The 18,361-nt window shown below is 40.7% G+C and overlaps 2 protein-coding genes across 5 annotated transcripts in view; both read right to left on the bottom strand.

The window, feature by feature from the left end:
* Window positions 1–2,503, bottom strand: myl2a (myosin, light chain 2a, regulatory, cardiac, slow). Its single transcript, XM_086291817.1, has 7 exons — window positions 2,459–2,503; window positions 1,995–2,087; window positions 1,406–1,481; window positions 1,217–1,321; window positions 1,048–1,126; window positions 762–810; window positions 1–495 (listed from the first exon to the last, which is right to left on the bottom strand). The coding sequence occupies exons 1-7, from the start codon at window positions 2,459–2,461 to the stop codon at window positions 391–393; spliced, it is 510 nt and encodes a 169-aa protein (XP_086147943.1). The 5' UTR covers window positions 2,462–2,503; the 3' UTR covers window positions 1–390.
* Window positions 2,504–4,355: 1,852 nt separating this feature from the next.
* Window positions 4,356–18,361, bottom strand: part of cita (citron rho-interacting serine/threonine kinase a) — a 39,260-nt gene continuing 25,254 nt past the window's right edge. For 2 of the 4 annotated variants that reach the window (XM_086291815.1, XM_086291816.1), the window contains exons 26-48: window positions 17,501–17,694; window positions 17,251–17,386; window positions 17,032–17,136; window positions 16,741–16,881; window positions 16,428–16,535; window positions 16,137–16,329; window positions 15,745–15,900; window positions 14,230–14,367; window positions 13,663–13,843; window positions 13,473–13,564; window positions 13,215–13,319; window positions 12,832–13,001; window positions 10,424–10,504; window positions 10,156–10,291; window positions 9,767–9,906; window positions 9,541–9,633; window positions 9,264–9,372; window positions 8,981–9,109; window positions 8,685–8,765; window positions 8,348–8,426; window positions 8,071–8,250; window positions 6,891–7,278; window positions 4,356–6,399 (exon numbers count right to left, since the gene is read on the bottom strand). In XM_086291815.1, coding sequence (XP_086147941.1) covers window positions 6,376–6,399; window positions 6,891–7,278; window positions 8,071–8,250; window positions 8,348–8,426; window positions 8,685–8,765; window positions 8,981–9,109; window positions 9,264–9,372; window positions 9,541–9,633; window positions 9,767–9,906; window positions 10,156–10,291; window positions 10,424–10,504; window positions 12,832–13,001; window positions 13,215–13,319; window positions 13,473–13,564; window positions 13,663–13,843; window positions 14,230–14,367; window positions 15,745–15,900; window positions 16,137–16,329; window positions 16,428–16,535; window positions 16,741–16,881; window positions 17,032–17,136; window positions 17,251–17,386; window positions 17,501–17,694 — 3,159 coding nt within the window. In that variant the 3' untranslated portion in view covers window positions 4,356–6,375. Of the gene's footprint in view, window positions 6,400–6,890; window positions 7,279–8,070; window positions 8,251–8,347; window positions 8,427–8,684; window positions 8,766–8,980; window positions 9,110–9,263; window positions 9,373–9,540; window positions 9,634–9,766; window positions 9,907–10,155; window positions 10,292–10,423; window positions 10,505–12,386; window positions 12,432–12,831; window positions 13,002–13,214; window positions 13,320–13,472; window positions 13,565–13,662; window positions 13,844–14,229; window positions 14,368–14,851; window positions 14,876–15,744; window positions 15,901–16,136; window positions 16,330–16,427; window positions 16,536–16,740; window positions 16,882–17,031; window positions 17,137–17,250; window positions 17,387–17,500; window positions 17,695–18,361 lie in introns of all 4 variants that reach the window. The other 2 variants (XM_086291813.1, XM_086291814.1) reach the window with 2 other exon arrangements.

Genomic DNA, 18,361 nt, shown 5'->3' with positions numbered 1-18,361 from the left:
TAGCTTTAAAAATCTTTATTAGACTGTCAAGCAAAGACCTAACAAGTGGCTATGGTAAAAACAGGCATGTGGTTATTAGTATAGAAAATGATAAGGAAAAATAATTTAATCAGTCTCAGGTGAATGTGGGGGATATGCTGTGGATAAAGCAGAAAAAGAGCACGACACTTGATGATGTTTGATGCTGTAAACTTCCCATTTTTACAGGCTGGAAAAAGACTATTTGTCAGGATCCTCCCCCTGCTCTCGAGTGAGGACAATACAGAAGCAATGGTGTCATAAAAGCTGAGTAAATAGTCCACATTTCCTTTATGTGCAGTGAGTCAGTTTCAAGTCATAGCTGGGTACACAAACTGACTTTCTACTTCTCGAATGCATTTAAATGAAGGTTCACTCCTGGTCCTTCTCCTCTCCATGAGTAATGATGTGAACCAGGTTTTTGTAGTCCAGGTTTCCAGCCACATCCGGGGGGAAGGCAGCAAACATCTGCTCCATCTAAGCAACAGAAAGGGAGACATTAACACCACTTTTATCAGATGTTATCCCCACACAGCCCATAACCCAGTGTGCATAAAAAGGGTTTTAAGATGATTCACTCAGGGGTTTTTGTTTTTTTGCATGAAAATGTGTCTGACGTGGACGCAGGTGGTCGTCATGATGACGTTCATCCTTGTATTTTTTTTTTTCCAATTCAACTCACCCACACTCACAAAACTGTTATAATGATGATAATTAGCATGGGCTGGGGGACTGCAATGTACCTCTTCAGCTGAGAATCTGTCGGCTTGTGTCGTTAGCATCTGCGTCACGCTGGAGAGGAGAAAAAAAGGTAGGGGGAAAAAAAACGCTGTAGAGATGACGAGACTTCTTTTCACAAGTGAATGAACTGTACAGGTCACAATGGTTTTTAATCATTGTGGAGCTGAGCTGTGTGAGGATGAATGACTGCAGTCAGACTGAGTCAAACTGTGAGCGGCAGCTTGCTCACTTGCAATAAATTTGCATATGCAAGCTGATGCCGCGTGACAAATGTGAGAAGCCACTTACTAGTCCTTCCTCAGGACCCCTTTACCCTCAGGGTCAAAGACTTTAAAAGCATTGAGGATGGTCTCTTCCGGATCGGCACCTGGGAACATCAAAACAGCACTGAGATACATTCGCATCAATGCTGTGTTCATGACTTAGATGTAGTTTTTACTGGCCGGCCAGTTTTTACCTTTCAGCTTCTCACCGAACATGGTGAGGAAGACGGTGAAGTTGATTGGGCCAGGAGCTTCTTTGAGCATGTCGTCGATCTCTTCTTGTTTCACATTCAGACGTCCTGCAGCACCAAAGAGTCAATGTAAACGCACGGCATGAGCGAAGATGAACACTTTGAGTGTTTCTTTGAATGGTGTCCACATACCTAAAGCAGCAAAAGTGTCCCTCAGATCGTTCTTGTCGATGAAGCCGTCTCTGTTCTGGTCCATGATGGTGAAGGCCTGAGATCAGAGCACAGGAAAAAAAAAGCATCCAGAGTCACATCAAACAGTTTTATTTTTTTGGGTTCTCTTAAATTTTTGGTAGGCCATCTTTATATATGAACACTGTTTAGTATTTATAACGCGTTACCCTCCCCCCTCCCCTTGGATTTAGTCTGGCATCCTGGGCATGCCCTGCAGTTCATCTGCAGCCTAATCACTGATGACAAAGTCTGGATGTCTGGGCACCACTGTCCCTCATACCAGCATACCGCAAGCCTTACTGCTGTCAAGCCAGCAAGCGGGCAAACAGACAGGTGCGCATACTGCCACAATGAACAATGCAAGTAGAAAGACAAAGAAAGAAAGTGGAGACCTTTCTGTGTAATGCATTGTGCAGTTTATTTTTTAATGCAGAAATGCCTGAACCTTGGTGAGCCGACTCGCATATTAATTCACCCGTTGCGATATTTCTCGGCAGTTCTCTGCCAAACGGAAATCCGTGAAATAGAAAGTGGTTTCAGCAGCATTCACCTCTTTGAATTCCTGGATCTGGGCCTGCTCAAACATGGAGAACACATTGGAGTTGGCTCCCTCTGCTGCTCTCTTCTTGGCTTTCTTGGGGGCCTTTTTTTAGCACAAAGACAGGAGAGGTGAAGCAGAAACTACACGTTTGTTCAGATAAAACTGCATGTCAGAAGAGATGAATAAATAGGATTAAGCATCTTTGTAAGAAAAAGCAGTTTAAACAGCAAAACAGCTGCTGGCAAACAATTAAATAAAAGTTATGTCATCTTTTCATCCCCCCCGCAAAAATGCTAAATATTTGTGCTTTTAAATGATATGCAGGTGAAAAACTGTTACTTATCTCATCAAAACAATTGCAGCATCCTCAAAGCCATAAGACACACCTCCCAACAAACACTGCACACACACACACACACACACACACACACACACACACACACACACACAGTACACACAGTACACAGACTTACCATGGCTGAGCAGCTGGGAGGTCAGACCAACAATGATGCCAGTGAACAATAGGGAGGCTGTGGGTGGCCTTTTGTAGCCCTCCGCCCTCCGCTCCAGTGGATGATATTTATAAACTATGCCCTCTTTAGGAAGTGACAGGTAAATGATGCTTCATACAGCATATACAGTATCGCATGCTCACACACTCTCATACATAGCCGCTCACCCTGTGGAGTCCTGATTGGCATTCGACAAAGAGAGTGGAATAACTGGTCTAGATTATCAAGAGCAGACTGAAGGTGAAAGCACTTAATCACTTTAAACAAGACTATCCACAGGGCATTGTCTTGTCTGTACGAACTACTGACTGCAATTGTTGTAAGTGAATGAGAGTGCTGTATAGTAAAAACAAAAGCAAGAGTGTGATCTGTCAATCTGTTGGTCCATAGTCTTTCCATAGACAGCATTATTTATAAAAGCAAAATGAAAGGAGAACATTGGACTAGCCTACCTAACTCGACCTCTGTGACACACCGATCTTTATGATAGCCACAGGTTAATCAAAAATGCATAAGTGATATGATTAGAGGTTTGTGTGACCGATAAACTTCTGCCCGCCTCTTTTGCAGTAGCACTGACAGGCTTGTGAGCCTTTACATTTACAGAAATAAGAACATACTTCTTAAGATATACAATATAAACTGTATTTACCCAGTGGGAATGAATATAAAACAAATCAATTTGAGAATTTGAAATACCCAAAAGATGTAGAACTAAAACCTGATCTGTGAAAGATTACGTCAGTGTATTAGAGCAAAGCATTTGCAGATTGAATTCACTGTCTCTTTCTAACTCTGATCTGTGTGCCAATCATTTCTTGTTCCCCATCTGATTAAATGCATGAGAGTGCCTGAAAAAGCACCAGCTCATTATGTGTTATTTACTGACCTGTCAGGTCTGTGTTAGCGCCAACCTTTCTAACATGCTTCTTCACATAATATCTTTGGCTCTGCTTACCTTGGCCAGACAAAGCAGTGCATTACAGCATTGCTCTTACATTAAATCACTTAATTTATTCTATCAAGGTAATTCAAATTGATGATATTTATGGCAAAATGTCAGATTTTCAGGTTGTTTAGTGGGTTCTGGGTCCCTACAAATGGTTAACTTAATTTAATAGATAGATAGGAATTGAAAGAAGCCAGAGCATCAAGTGGCATCTTCAGTCTTCTTCACACTGTTGAGATTCATCACAGGGATTGCGGTACTAAGCTCATGGATGTCAACAGCTCTAGGTGAGACATACTGCGTGAGACACTGAACACGTCCTTACAATGTGTCTCTCAGCACCATTAACAAATCATCCCCCATCACTCGGGGCTCCCAGGTCAAGAATAGTGACAGCGCGTGAAAATGAGCTGAATGAGCCGAGGTTGGGAGGTGAGTGGTCTAAATAAACTTAAAGCCTCCTCGCACTCGATCGTCTTACTGCTAAATAAATTGCGATGGACGAACCAGCAGCAGATGCCGTCTGTGTTGTCTCGCAGCGTGTACAGCGTGCATGCAGAGGACACAATTAGACGAGTTATTGTTAACCCAGGACGCAGATGCTATTGTTAAAAAAAAAAAAAAAAAAAAAAAAAAAGGCTTCTTCTTCAGTTCCTCTCAGATCAAGCAGCCGCTGCAGCTACTGTGACTGGAATGGCAGGCTGAGCGCTGGGATCAGACACCTATAAATAGACGAAACCTTCTCCAACACAATGAATGTGGACAAATGGCCGTGTCACTGGCCGTCTTGAAACAGAGAGGGTAAATGCTTCAGAGGTGACTGTTTTATGATGCTTATCCACTCAGAGATAAGTTTAAATGTCTTTGTAAAGAGACACACAAGCACAACAGAAGGAGGCACAATCGAAGTGAAATGCAATGATTATAATATTTAATACTCTGTGACAAAATCTCTACAGGGAACGCTAATTAAACATTTGTTAGCAGACATCAATATCATATCCAGCGTTACAGCATTATGATTAAAGATCATGTGAATGAGAATACAAATTTAAAAGAATCTAAAAATAAAATCAAATACGATGGATAACCCTTTTGTACAGAGTCCTATAGAGAGAAGAAGACATGTGCAATTTAAAGCATTTGGTGCTTTGTTTTTGTTGTTGTTGAACATTGAGACCAACGAATCGGCTGTATTGGCTTTAAAATACATTCAGGAAGATTTTAACCATCTTAAAAATAATCATAGGGGACTTAAAGGCGAAGAAATCCTCCTAGTGAGCGCCCAACTGTTGACAGGCAAACTGGGCAAGTTAAAGTTTGGCATCTCGTTTGTTTACATTCAAAAAATACTGCTAAAATCCACAAAATATTCTATTTCTATACATCAGATCATGATGTACAGAAATGCATCCATCTTAGCCACGTGAACCGAATGAGCGTGGATGGACTTTAGCATTTGTTGTGATTGGACTGGATGTTTTAACTTGCCAAGAATTCCTTAAAGAAAGAAAAAAAAAAGTTATATAATATAGTTGTGTGAATTTACTGTGCAAATACATGAGAGTTTAAAGATAGAAAGTGTTATTCACGTGCTTTGTTTTTAAAAATGTAGATTAAAAATATAACCCAAATGAGGCAGAAGCAGAAGACAACACCCCGTTTCATTTTCGAGATATATATATATATCCATGCCATTAACGGATCAGGGAAAAGAAAAACAAAACAAAAAGATTTTTTCTTCATCTTCACTTTAAACAATTTTGGGTTATATACAACAGCAGGGGACATTGTACAAAAAGAAATGCTCAAGTACTATGTTTTAAGCTTCAAACATGATCTTTTTTCCCTCCCGTCGTTTAGGTCAGCACTGAGGTTTTGCCTTTGACAGATGGAAGTGCATACACAAGTTTGTTTGAGATACAATCACTCACTTGATAAAGAACGTTTGGACATTAAAAGAATACTCATCGGACATTCAAGAGGACACACTGTCACTTTTTTTTTTCCTTTAACAAAAATAGACACGGCTTATCCAGCCTTGAAATTCCTTCTTAATATATATAAAATTATGTCTCGTCTATTTACAGTCAGATAGCGTTCTGAAGATTTAGAAAGGTCCTGCTCCATTGCTGCTGGGGATTGTGGGTAGTGCAGTTTTAGTGTGTGGTTCTACAGAGTGTATTTTTTGGGAGGGATTATATATTAAATAATTTTGATTCAGTTTATTCATGCTTCAGCCGAGTCCGGTCAGCATTACTGACCAAGGACCGAGCTGAAAATGATTGTAATTAGCCAATAACGATTGTGTGTTAACATGTGAGCACAGGGCTGGAGCCAGAAGTGATACTCAGTGTCACAACAGGTGATCTGCTACACATTTGCCCTGATCTGTAGCTGCTGTAGACAGCACATGTGGAAATGAGCCACATGTGTTAATGGCATTTTGAATAAAATGACTAAATATATAGGCATCACTTGCTATGGCTGTGCTTATCCATTGTAGTTAATGCTGCTAGAGTTAAATGAAGCAAGCCAAACCCAGTAGTCTTAACTTGAGAACTCATCTCAGATTTTCTTTGTGGAAGAAGAAATTATATATAATTACTAATCCCTACTCGGAGTAGAGAACACATGCTCCAATGCATCGCAAAAAACCCTGCTCAGGTGGTTAATATGGCATTTTGTTGACCTTTATTTAAAACTATAACCTGATACTAATGACATCTCTTTATTTATCTGGTGCTCGCTACGTTCTGACAGCTACAGTTGTTTTCCTCCATGGGTTTTTCACTTTGGATATCGGGCAAAACAGATGTGTGGCAGTGTTTCATCATGAGTTGGTAACATTCTCACTGGTTCTCCGCTACATCTTCTCTCTTTTCAAACATGAACTTCTTCCACAGCGGACACGAGGGTCTTTTGTCCTTCAAACAGATGACTGATCCCACACCTGTAGGGTAAAACCAACAACATGAAGTCAGGTTAATACACAGATTTTGAGTCAAAATGTACACTAACACAAGAGTTAGACTAAGGGTCCACAGCCTTGAAAGCTGGTCTTTCCATGTTAAGTACACCTGTAGTGTCATGAAAATCCACAGTATAAGCCAAAACTAAACAAATGTAAAAGACCACATGAACACTGCAAGACTATAAAGTCTGGGGAGAAATTTATACTCCTTAAAGGTCTGTAACAGTCCATCCTATAGTCATAGTATTTCACTCAAAACAAGATATCACAACCCACTACTGTCATAAAAGCAGCATAAGTGCATCACGAACCACTGAATCAACCGCCTGGATGGAAACGCCGAAGTTTTGTACTGAACCTTTTACCATACTCCAACAGTTTCCAATGTATGTCAATAAAACACAAAAATATTCAGCTAATTGCTAACAGTTACACATTAAGTTAATGTAATGCAGAATTTCTTGACAAACCTTGTTAACAGAGTTTATGGGTGTGCGTCCGGAGCCAGTATGAAGCCTTTGACGCTCTTCAAAACGTCCAGGGGATCTCTCCCTACGAACATCCATCATCCTGCCAGGGGAGCGGTCCATGCGAGGGTCGGCCATGGCCCTGCCTGGTGATCGCTCCAGCCGGGGGTCTGCCATGGCTCGACCAGGCGAGCCCACTATCCGGCTTTCCAGCATTCTGCCAGGAGACTTCTCTCTCTCCAGTGGACGGCTTGGGGACTTGTCCCGCCGAAACTCTGTGCGAGCCTCTCTGTAACGGTGTGGTGTGCCTGGGTCTCCATGGACCAGAGGATTGGCTGCCAGCCTTTTAGAGATGTGCTCATTGTAGGAAGGAGGACCACGCTTGTTGGGACTGTCGGGAGGAACCAAGGTTAAAATAAAGAAGAAAAAAAAAAGGGAAAAAAGGAGCATTGGGCAAATGTTGGGCAATGTTTTTATTTGTCTCAGTTCTTGGACTTAGTTTGGCACTGTGGGACTCTGGTCACTCAGCAGATTTGGTGAGATTGATGGACTTGCAATTAAGCTGATTTAATAAGCTAATATATAAATACACAGCACTGCTATTTGTAATCAGAACAGACTGATCATATAAATTCAATTTGGTTTCCTAAATAAGAGTGGATTCTGTCACTGACAACAATTACTGTAGAACAAAGCTTTGACTTGCAAAGCACAGTCAGTAAGCGTCACGATGAGTAACAGACCAGTCATAAAAGGGAAGATGTCAGTCTTTATTCAAAAATTTCCTTTCTACATTTGACACAGAACTTTAAAAAGTAATTTAGGTAAAATAAAGAATGATGACGGCAACATTTTTTAAAATCTGCTACAGATAAAAAATGAACTCTTCTTCCTGCAAAAGACAAAATGATGGCATTACTCTCCTGTTTTGTTTTATTTTTTTTTTAACTAGTTCAAACATTTAAGCCAAACTTACGATCTATAGATGCCAACCTGTGCCCCTCAGTGCCAGCTAGGCCCAGTGACTCATTAACACCAGTGTACACAGAACAGAAGGATGGAGCGTGCTTAGAAATCTCCCTCTATGTACATCTCTGACCTACAAACCAGTTTCCAAATATTTGGGATGCTATGTATAAAGGTGACTGGCAGATGGTATTTAATGCTATTTGTGTGTCATTACCTGCGTCCAGAGCCATTACGCTGCAGATCTCCACCGTCTTGGCTTTGGACAAGGTTGCCCTTGCAGCAAATGACCCGAAGTTTGTTCTGATAGGATGAAGCCAGGTATATGGCTCCAGAGGAAATGGCGGGGCCAAGGTAGCGTGGGTTAGGGATATCCAGATGTGCGTATGAGTGAGGACTGGAAAAAGAGAAGAAAAATCAGCCATGGCAGAATTCGAAGTTGTAAAATAAAAAGAACTTGATAAACAATTTAAAAAAGCTGAGAACAATCTTACCCAAGAGCCGCATGTCCCTGAATCTCAATGACGTCCAGAGAGTTGAAGTAGGTCACAAATAGGTAAGGCTCTCTATAGGCTGAAATACAGAAATACAACTTGTTATTTTAAAAAACCTAAAAATCCTTAAATCACGAAAACTATTTTTGGGCTTTTTGGCCTTTATTTGAGAGAACAGTGAAGACCAGACAGGAAAGCAGGGAGAGAGTGAAGACGTGCAGCAAAAGGCCCAGAGTCAGACTCAAACCCAGGCCACTGCATTGCAGGATATGGTCACCTGCTCCACCCGGTGCCCAAAGAAACTACGCTTCTAGTAAACATGCAGATTTACACTTACCAAATGAGAGAGGCAGACGGCTCCATTTGATGTCCTCACTTCTACTTCTGCGGCCATATGCATCCACAAACACACCAAACTCTGCAAAAAATAAATACATAAACAAAATGAGTTATTTAAATTTAGCATAGAATATGTAACCAAAAAAGAAAACAATGACTTTAGAAATGCTTAGAGATCGCTTGTCAAATACAGATTCTAAGACAAACTGTTCCACAACTTTGTTTATCCACTAGTTTGGGGGTGTGTATACACATTCAACTGAGAGGGTTTGCCAGCAGAAGTAACTGTCTAACCATGGAAACAGAGCAGGTATTCATCCTTCTGTGGAGCCGTGGTGACCTGGATGATAGAGATGGGGAAGCTGTGGGAGGACGCCGCGAAGACAGCTGACGCTAGCGTCACATCGTTTTTATCCAAGAACTCTGCAGAGAGAAATCATTAGTATCATTCAGCTTGTTCAGGTGTGAATGTTGGAACCCAACAGAGACAGAAACACCCTTGAGTGGACTTTGTTGGAGCACCATCTGGTTGTAAAGAAATAATACTAAAGAAACAATAATGCTGCATTTGACAGACCTTCCAGTACATACTGCTTCATCTCAATCTCATAGAACTTGTTGGTGCCGATAATGATACTGTAGCCAGTGAAGTGAATACAGCTGCAAGGCTCTGATGTCTCAATCTCCTGCAAACACACACACAAAAAAATTATTTTTTATTTTATTTTATTTTTTTTAAAACTCATTATTTCTAGAAGAAAAACAGAGCATCTATAGTTCCTAGAAAAAAAAAGTCCATTGTTCACAATAAAGGTCTCGTCACTGTAAGCGGTTCACTTTTAATGCTCATTCACCTTTCTGATGCAGAACTTGTTGAGGCCTTGATTATGCCGCAGGATTGTAATCTTATTGGGCATTGCAGCACAAATACAGAGCCCATTATCAATCTGTAAAGAAAGAACAATTCTGCAATCAGGCAGCACACAACACGATGCCATTACTGTGATGTTCAGCTCCTTAACTCAGACCCAATAACAGTCCACAAGGACTCTGCTCCCTGCAAGTTACAACATGACTCACCTTTCCAGAGGAGAAGAGATGGCATCCTTTGACTGTCTCAAAGATGAAGGGGTTGAGGTCAGGCTGAGCTGGGAGATGGGACTGTGACAAAGACTGTTTCACCTTCTTGATCTCTACCAGGCACAGTGCCCTCTCCTCCCCTGAATGACACATCAAACATGCCAAGTGTGAGATGATGCGCATCATCTTCTCTTTACTTCACTTTCGTTCGCTGTTACTTCAAAGCACACATTATGGCTTCTAAAAGATAACCATAATGTGATGTAATGTGTTACAATAAATGCACACTATCCAGAAGCATTATGTTACAGCTGAAACAGTGTACGAGGAAAACATAAATCTGATAATATCATAAAATAACTTCAATATAATGGCCTCCATTAACTGACCAGTGATCATCAGCAGCTTATCAAGCTCCTTCAGGATCTGGATCTGGAAGACGGAGGTCAGGCCCGGGATGTGAGTCAAAGAGTTCTTTATCACATTCAGAGCATACAAACCCTCCTCAGAACCAACCAAGACAATCTGCAAGAAAGGACGAGATCACCAGAGCTTTAAAAAAACAAAAAGAAAGAAAGAAACATCCAGCATGGTGATGTCTAACTAGAAAGCTGACCAATTAGGTTTTTAACTCTGTTTACATGTTTGTTTTTATACCTGGTCAGTGAGAGGCAGAGTGCAATTGATGTCCAAACGGTCGTCACCCTCCAGCTTCAGCAGAGAATTGCCCAGAAGTTTCTATGGAGAGAGAGAGAGAAAAAAAGGGAGAGAATGGAGCAGGGGAAGGAGGCGGATTAAGACTTCCTGCAAATCGGGAGCTTTAGCAAGACAAGCTAACACAGCAGGGATGCCAGCCGGAAAGCTGCCACAAAATAACCACAGCAACATAACATTAAAGATGTGTCATAATTTAGGTGAATCTGGTGTCTAAATGAGCTAACAGTAAAAGATAGTGAGAAAGACAGGGAGAGAAAGAGAGAGCCTTGCAAAGTCTTTCCTGTTGAGACTGAAGCTCACTTGCAATGCTAACAACAGAACAACTACAGAGCAAGAAATACATTTTATGTTGTTTAAAACAGACAAGCACAAATGAGCTATGTCTGACCATTAATAAATGATATTTTTAATTTGAGGACACACTGCCTTTTGTTGACAAATGGTCAGAATAAAACCCTCCAAGTTTATACATTTCATGACTGTAATGGGTTCTGTGGAGAGTGGCTCTTTGTTTCCACTTTATACATTAAAATCAATGATGAAGCACAAGCTCAGCAAATATCACAGTGCCATTTTTCCAGTAATGTTGGCCTTGAGGCTTTATCACTGAACATTAGTGCCTGACCTCAGTAATGTTCTTATGGTTTAGTGGGAAGAAAACTCCTCAACTATCTTAGCGTTGGATCTGCAGTTACATAGCCTTTTCGAAAAAGCTGATACAGTTCAACAACTTACAGCCAGTCTCTAAAACCAGATGAGAGGCTGTGTAAAATACACATAAATGAGAATGGAATGATTTGGAAATCATTTAGACCCTTCATCTAATTTAGAATATTAGAAAGATAACATATCAAAGTATGGAACAGAAATGCTGTCTGTGGGGGGGGGGGTTATTTTGAATTTGATGCCAGCAAAAAAGTCTGAAATAGTTGTTGATTGTTAGCAAGAAGGAAAACCCCACACACTCAACAATATTTAAATAATCCAAAACAGCTCAATAACATAAGAATTAATGATAATAATGATGATAATAATGATGATAATAATAATAATAATAATAATAATAATAATAATAATAAGCAAAACAGGTGAGGAAAAAAATCCCTTTAGATACAGGAAAAAAAGGTGCTGCATATGGGTTAAAGAACAGAAGGGAGAAAAGCTGCTGGCATTAATTTAAAAAAAAAAATATGTTCACAAAAGCAATAACAGAGTCAACGAAAATTTCACAGATTATGCATTTCATATGTTATCTTTGAAGTATTTAAATAAATATGGGGTTAAATGATAAGCAAAGCATTGTCATTGGTCTTATTTACATTTTACACCCTGCACTATCCTTACTGTATGCTGTACATACAGTAAGGATACGATGTAATCAAGCTGCATGTTCAACTTTCCATATTTAGTAAGTGATACAACTGAAAAACACAGCAATGCAACTTTTTGAGAATACTGAAATACACTTGTGGAACCATTTGACTTCCTACTTCACTTTTAATTTAAGGGTCATTTTGCAGAGAACATGGAAGAAAATATTTCTTCAGTTTCTTCTAAAACTGCAAGAAACACAGAAGCGCCAACAGCCTATAGCTGCACACTGAAGTTAAATTGCTCAAGGTCTGTTTGTGTGACGTCATATTTCTGAGAAGGGGGGCTTAAGCAGTGCATGGGCTTTGCAGAATCATGCATGACATAGCATAGGACACCAAATAAATGGTACACAGCAGTCTATTCACATCCATGCACTACATATGTTTCTGTGTGAATACACACACCATATTCAGGAACTGATTCAAGGACTGTACTTATAGTGCATCAGTGTCATATGTATGTACAGCTACTGCATGCTCAGTCGATCGGTCGACTGAAGCTCAAGCATTCGTGCAGCTACTTACTGTACCTGAACCAGAGGGGACAGGTTCTTCTGTCTTTTAGAAACACCTGCCTATAATATGATTCACACAACCGAGTTGAATGGAGATACACACACACACACACAGTATAGTTATATAAAGAAAAAAGACAATGACAACAAATAAACACAAGACGTGGATGTTGAGAACATGCAGAGAGAGAAAGAAGAGGGAGGGGGAGAAGAAGAAGTGAAGGCACTGGCTGATGTTTAATGGAGGTACTCAATATTTTACCCAATTTTCACACAAAATGACACAACCAGCTTTGTATTAATTTGCTCATTCATATGGGCCTAACAACAAAGCTTGTGCTGTGTAAAGGAGGCAATGGCTTTTTGCAACACCCCAAATACAGTAAGCCTAAATTATGAACGCTATCAAGCCTGACACAAGGACATTCATAGGTATGTAATATGCAGGCATGATACTTACAGCATCAGAATCCACTTTCTCTCTAGATCCACGACTACCACCCACAACAGACTCCAGTACTGCCACCCAGCGCTGCTTGTCAGGAAAGCTAGGAGCCATGAAGTAGAGGGACTGGCCAGGCCAACATGTGGTGTGCGGATGCGATTCCAGCTTCAACACATACGGGATGTCTACGCACAGACATAAAAAAAATGCATCAGTTTGTTCCTCTGCTAGCAGCTTAATTTCACAGCTGAGCAGAAGCGTCAACATTTTTGCTGTATTTTGTGTTTAAACATTTTAGACAGGAGGTAAATCCAAATCAAAATTTGGAGAGAGGATGATACACTTAATATCCTACAACAGATTGAGTACACTGGGATTAACTAGTATTGATCCAGTACCAGACTTGGCAGTGTTGATGAGCTCAGAGGCTCCAACAGCTCCATGGACAGTCACCTCTCCATCAGGCAGACAGAGCTCAAACTCTTCCTCAGCCTTTACAGAGTCTACAAAGAAGGGAAGAGAAAAACAGAGGATTCTCCAATTTGACCTACATGGTAACATTCACTATACAGTTGAATTATGAGCAAAAACAAAGACAGAATCAGTCATCTTGAAAAATAATAAAATAAATAAAAAGAATTTAATGAAGTACTGACCTTCTCTGGGCTCAGTATCATAGATGGACACTTTGGTTCCATCAAGAACCACATATTTCCTCTCCCAGCCTTGTTGCCCACGCTTGCCATTTCTAAAGGAGTAAATATACAAATAGGCAAACTATATTCAATGCAGTGTACATAACATACTGCATACATTCAGGATGGCAGTAAGGACTTAAATAGTTACCTAGGCTGCTTCATCCATCCTTCCAAGCGAACATGCCCACTGGCTTCTTTAACCTGCAGTGCAGGTGAGTTTGCCTTTTCTCGGCACAGGGCTTCTGAAAAGTGAGTGGCATACTCAGCTGGCAGACCACAGGTGGCCGGAAGACACGGCGAGCATTTGGGATGGCAAATAGTGTGGCACTCTACAATGAGACAAAGAGAAGGATGAAAAATCTGATTGGATTTAGTGAAAAGTTCTTTACCATGCTGAATCTTGTCAATAAAGAAGGCAAGAATACAGAATGGTAGGGATCATCACATAAAAAAATATCCAAATTCTATCTATCAACATTTCATTTGTACAGCTGTACATATAAAACATGGAAGGGTACTGTTCTAAAATGCTGATTTGGGAACACATCCAACTTATTTTCTAAGACTCACAACACTTGGAAGGCAAGACTGATTCCACCATGTGATGGCGATGCTATAATAACTATTTCCAGTATTTTTGTTAAAGCTGGCCAGTAATGCATCTTCTGAAATATTTTCACATTCAGTCTGCCCAGCTACAGCACAGGATACAGACCTAGACAAGTGGCAGCTTGCCGTCCAAAATGCACAGTGTCCAGGCAGACGGCACACTTGGCAGCCCTCATGTTGAGGCCCACGGTGAAACGATGAGGGATGTTGTGATGCATTCTTTCTTTCACACGATGACCAAACTCTATAAAGCAGTACAAGTAGGCAGTGTAAGGAGTTAGTGAAAATAGGCATAGTCACTTACAGTCTTAATTACTTAAGAGTCAGCAACAGTTAAATGAGATCCAGCTCTTTAAAGCAGTATGAGGCAATCCAAATAATGATTTTTTTCAATGCAGATATTGCATATAAATGAAAGCTCAAGTACCAAAGTAGTTGACTGGAATCAGATTGTGCATGCCAGTGTGCATGGGATGTATTAAAATGTTTCCAGGTGAAAAGGTACCTATCCTACCATATGCTATCTAAATCATGACTCCAGAAATGAGGGGGGGGGGGGGGGGGGGGGGGGGGACTTGACTCCTAAAAAAGCCTTTGGTCAAGCTACAGTTAGCCAGTGGACAAGAAGACAGATGTATAATACAGCAATGAGCATGTGGGTGCACAATTTACCACGAGCAGCAGATGAGCACATGTGTGAAGAGACACTGTAGTGGCTGCTAACTTACTTTCAAACGTGACCCTCCTCTTTTCTGTGAGGAGCAACAGGAAAAAGAAAGAAAGGAGAGGAATCTAACAATAGCTAAGTGAAACCAAAAGAACATGGACAGTAAGGAGCTTGAAACACAAAGCAAGTCCAACTTAACCACTCTTATGGATTTGGGCAAATCATTGTTTTAGGCCGGTCTGTAAATACAGACTAAAATAGGGTATAGCAACATTCCCTAAGTACTCCCTAAGCACCTTCTGTATCATAAAAATCACTGTATTAATGGACTCATCAATAATTTGGAAAATACAAATATAGTTATTTCAGGTTTTTCCTAAAGAAGTTTATTAGGAGACTGTTTCTTTATACCTTTGGATGTGATCTATTGAGCAAGCTACACAGCTATGACAGAGTATTCAGCAAATGTTCAGTTTCCATGGTGATCAACAGCATAAAAAGATATAATTTTGCTTTGTGATGGTGGAAACCCTGGACTAAAACCAATGATACCTGCCCAATCCACTGTTGCTTTGCTTTGTGAGACAGACACGAGCAGGATTACAAAGTCAGCTGGATAAATGTCGTGAATGAAACCTAAAACAATGATTTTTGTTGCTTTGTGTCAGCCCATGTTCCTGTTTGGAGCGAGTTCTAGTCTTAACATGTTCTGAGAACAGTTATCCAACTTTATTTCACTTCATAATCCTGCTTTGTGAAACTGGTCACACATTTAAAAAACAAAACAAAACACAACGTAAACAAGACAAGTGATTGGGGAGTCCATTTATTAGCATAAGGTGGAATGCTCCTGTAAGAAAACTGTACAGCCTCAATTTGGGAATCTGAGGTTCAAATTTGGCTGCATTTAGATGAGCTGTATATTTGTTTATGGTCTGTGTGTGAATGACTAACCTTCAGGTGTAGATGTCTCCTTGCAGCGGGTGGAGGGGTTAAGCAGGCTGCTGGGGTTGGGCTGATGTTCTGGGGATTTGACAATGGCTGACATGAGGATTTGATGTCGAGCCTGGGCTGGTGTGGAAGGGGCTACATGGTCCTTGAAATGAGCCGCTTTGGGAGTTTGGGAGGAAAAGGAATTATAAGAACACTGTTTGCAAAGACTGAAGGGCTTACTAGAGGGTAGATGTATTTATTTGAACTTTTGTCCTTTTCTGGGATGATCACAATCCAGTGTTGTCTACATAAAATATTCTGACAGATTTTTAGTCTTGCTACATGGCACTTCAGTAATCACCACACAAACAAAAACTATAAAGACTAAAAACACTCAAGATTTCCGTCCTTACCCTCTTCTCTGAGGGACCGCAGCTCTATCCTCATCTTCTGCAGAGCCTCCTCCAGCTCTGCACACCTTGAGCGCTCCTTCTCCAAAGCTAGTTTCATGTCACTGTACTGCAATGGAACTGCTGGCTGGGCCTGTGGAGCTAATGCCCCATTAGTTGTGGTGCCTACATCTTCCCGCCGCCGCCCAAATATACCCTGCTCAGAGAGGAAACAGTACTCAGTTGGCTTTACCTTGAAGCTGATTATTAATGTAACATGGTTTGTACATAGATTTTGTAAATATTTTCCCACACCTTCTTTTTTTTAGTGGGTTGGTCCATTTTGGCCTGGAGGAAGTCAATGAGTTTAGTCTGCTGGGAGATTGTCCCCTCCATCTTCACCTTCTCATGGGAATATACCGCCTGTAGGCAGGAAAACAAAAGCTCAGAGAAGGAAATACTTCTGAAGACAGCTATGAGAAGAATTTCCACTGGGATTGCATGACTTAAGATTACTTTATCCTTCTTATGCACCGGTATCAGTGGCACTATTTTAATATCCAGCTGGGACTCCTCCTCCCCAGAGACCACAGTATTTTATCTTACTGCAGAGGTTTGCACTGAGCACCTGTATATTCTCCAGCTGGTACTCCAGATCGGTCCTCTCTGTCTTGAGCATGTCGGTTTGGTCCAGAGCATCCTGCAGGCCCTGGGTCAAACGGAAAATGTGGCTCTTCTGGAGGTCCATCTGCTGCTGCAGTTTTGCTTGCTGCATGAACACCAGCACACAAATCTTTTTGGTACAGTTTGCTAACAGCAGCAATAGAGCAATAGTTACAATAAGTAACAACAAGAAACCCAAGTTTCTTAAATATATGTGTAGAAATATCATGCAGGTTAATTGACTTTCACTTCCTACCTCTTCCATCAGCCTTTGTTTCAGTTCTCTCTCAGTCTCCAGCTTCTGCTGTAAGCTACGGGCATTCATCTCCAGCATGGCATGTTTCTTCTCCAGATCATTGAGCTGTGAGAACATGTGAGTGCCTGTTAACCTCTAATTCATCCCAGCTACAAGTCAAACCATATTTTTGAAAGATTGAAGCTGGGGTTAAAGTTAGTTCATGGATAACAGACTCACAGTATCAGATAGACTTTCAGCCTTTAGTCTTTGCTCCTTCAAAGCCTGTTGTAAGGCCAAGATCTCAGCCTTATGCTCTTTGACTGCCAGCTCTACTGCCTGGCGAGACTCAGTGCTGCGCTGGTCTGCACGCAGCCTTTGAACACAACAATAAAGTGTTATGACTGTAATAAACTAATTTATAAATAGAAATGACATACAATGACCACTTTCTATGTAATAAGCGCAAGTATAAATTTAAGAATGTCACCTATTCTGCTTCTCATTGTCCAGCAGTCTTTGCATGTCCCTGGAGCGTCTCTCAGCTTGGCTTTTTTCATCTTCCAGAGCTGCTCTCCAAGCCTCCCACTGCCTCTCCTTCTCCAGCAACTCATCGTTTAGGGACTCCAGCTCCACCACCTGCTCCTCCAACATGCTGCATGTGGTCTTCAGTGTCTCAATGTTCTGAGAGCATAAATGAAATAACAGACTGAAGAGAACATCTTTCTCAGCGTTTGGCAATACCACGTGATTGTTGTCTCTATTCAATGATCTATGATGCATCATAATAGGTTCTCTGGCCTTGAATATTTCAGACAAAAAATACAAATAAATTGTGTTTTAAAAAAAAGTAAATTAAATTCAAAAAGGATTATAAATTGTTGCTTTTTTAATCTGCTGGCAATATTTGAGCAATTAATAATGAATCTTTCTACTCCATCTACTAACCTGTGGTAAGCATCTAATCTTTTAATTTAGGTTTAGACTGTTTCAGAGATACACTCCTTCCTATTCAGCTGCTGGTATGAGATGGTCTCAGCACCGTAAGTGAATGGCACGAAGCTGACAGAAGACACTGACTGCATGCATTTAGTTATCAGAAGGACATTTAGCTTAAACACCCCATACGGCACTAGACAGCAGCAAAAACCATCCATGACATGTAGCAAAAGTGCTAACTTCATTAATTACTTCTAATAAAACCTGGTGACGAGATTGAACAGCAAATTACACTGTGTGCACCGGTTCAAACAGCTGAGCCACACAGAGGCACAGTTTATAAGCTAGTTTAATATTGTCTGATCTGTTTACCAGTGCTGCGTTGTAATGTTTATGGAAGTGTTCCCATAAA

The sequence above is a fragment of the Aulonocara sp. 'chitande type north' Nkhata Bay genome, linkage group LG5, assembly GCF_057382095.1.
Source record: "Aulonocara sp. 'chitande type north' Nkhata Bay isolate Kocher_YH1m ecotype deep benthic linkage group LG5, A_spYH_male_GT1.1, whole genome shotgun sequence".
Lineage (NCBI taxonomy): Eukaryota > Metazoa > Chordata > Actinopteri > Cichliformes > Cichlidae > Aulonocara > Aulonocara sp. 'chitande type north' Nkhata Bay.
The sequence above is the reverse complement of the archived record's forward strand: the minus strand, read 5'-3'. Positions and strand labels throughout refer to the sequence as shown.

Excerpts from the sequence above, each read along its gene's own strand:
- myl2a (XM_086291817.1), bottom strand. Across the intron at positions 1,482-1,994 it reads AGATCCAGGAATTCAAAGAG|GCCTTCACCATCATGGACCA; the intron begins GTGAATGCTGCT and ends CTCTGATCTCAG. Across the intron at positions 1,127-1,216 it reads GTTCGGTGAGAAGCTGAAAG|GTGCCGATCCGGAAGAGACC; the intron begins GTAAAAACTGGC and ends TGATGTTCCCAG.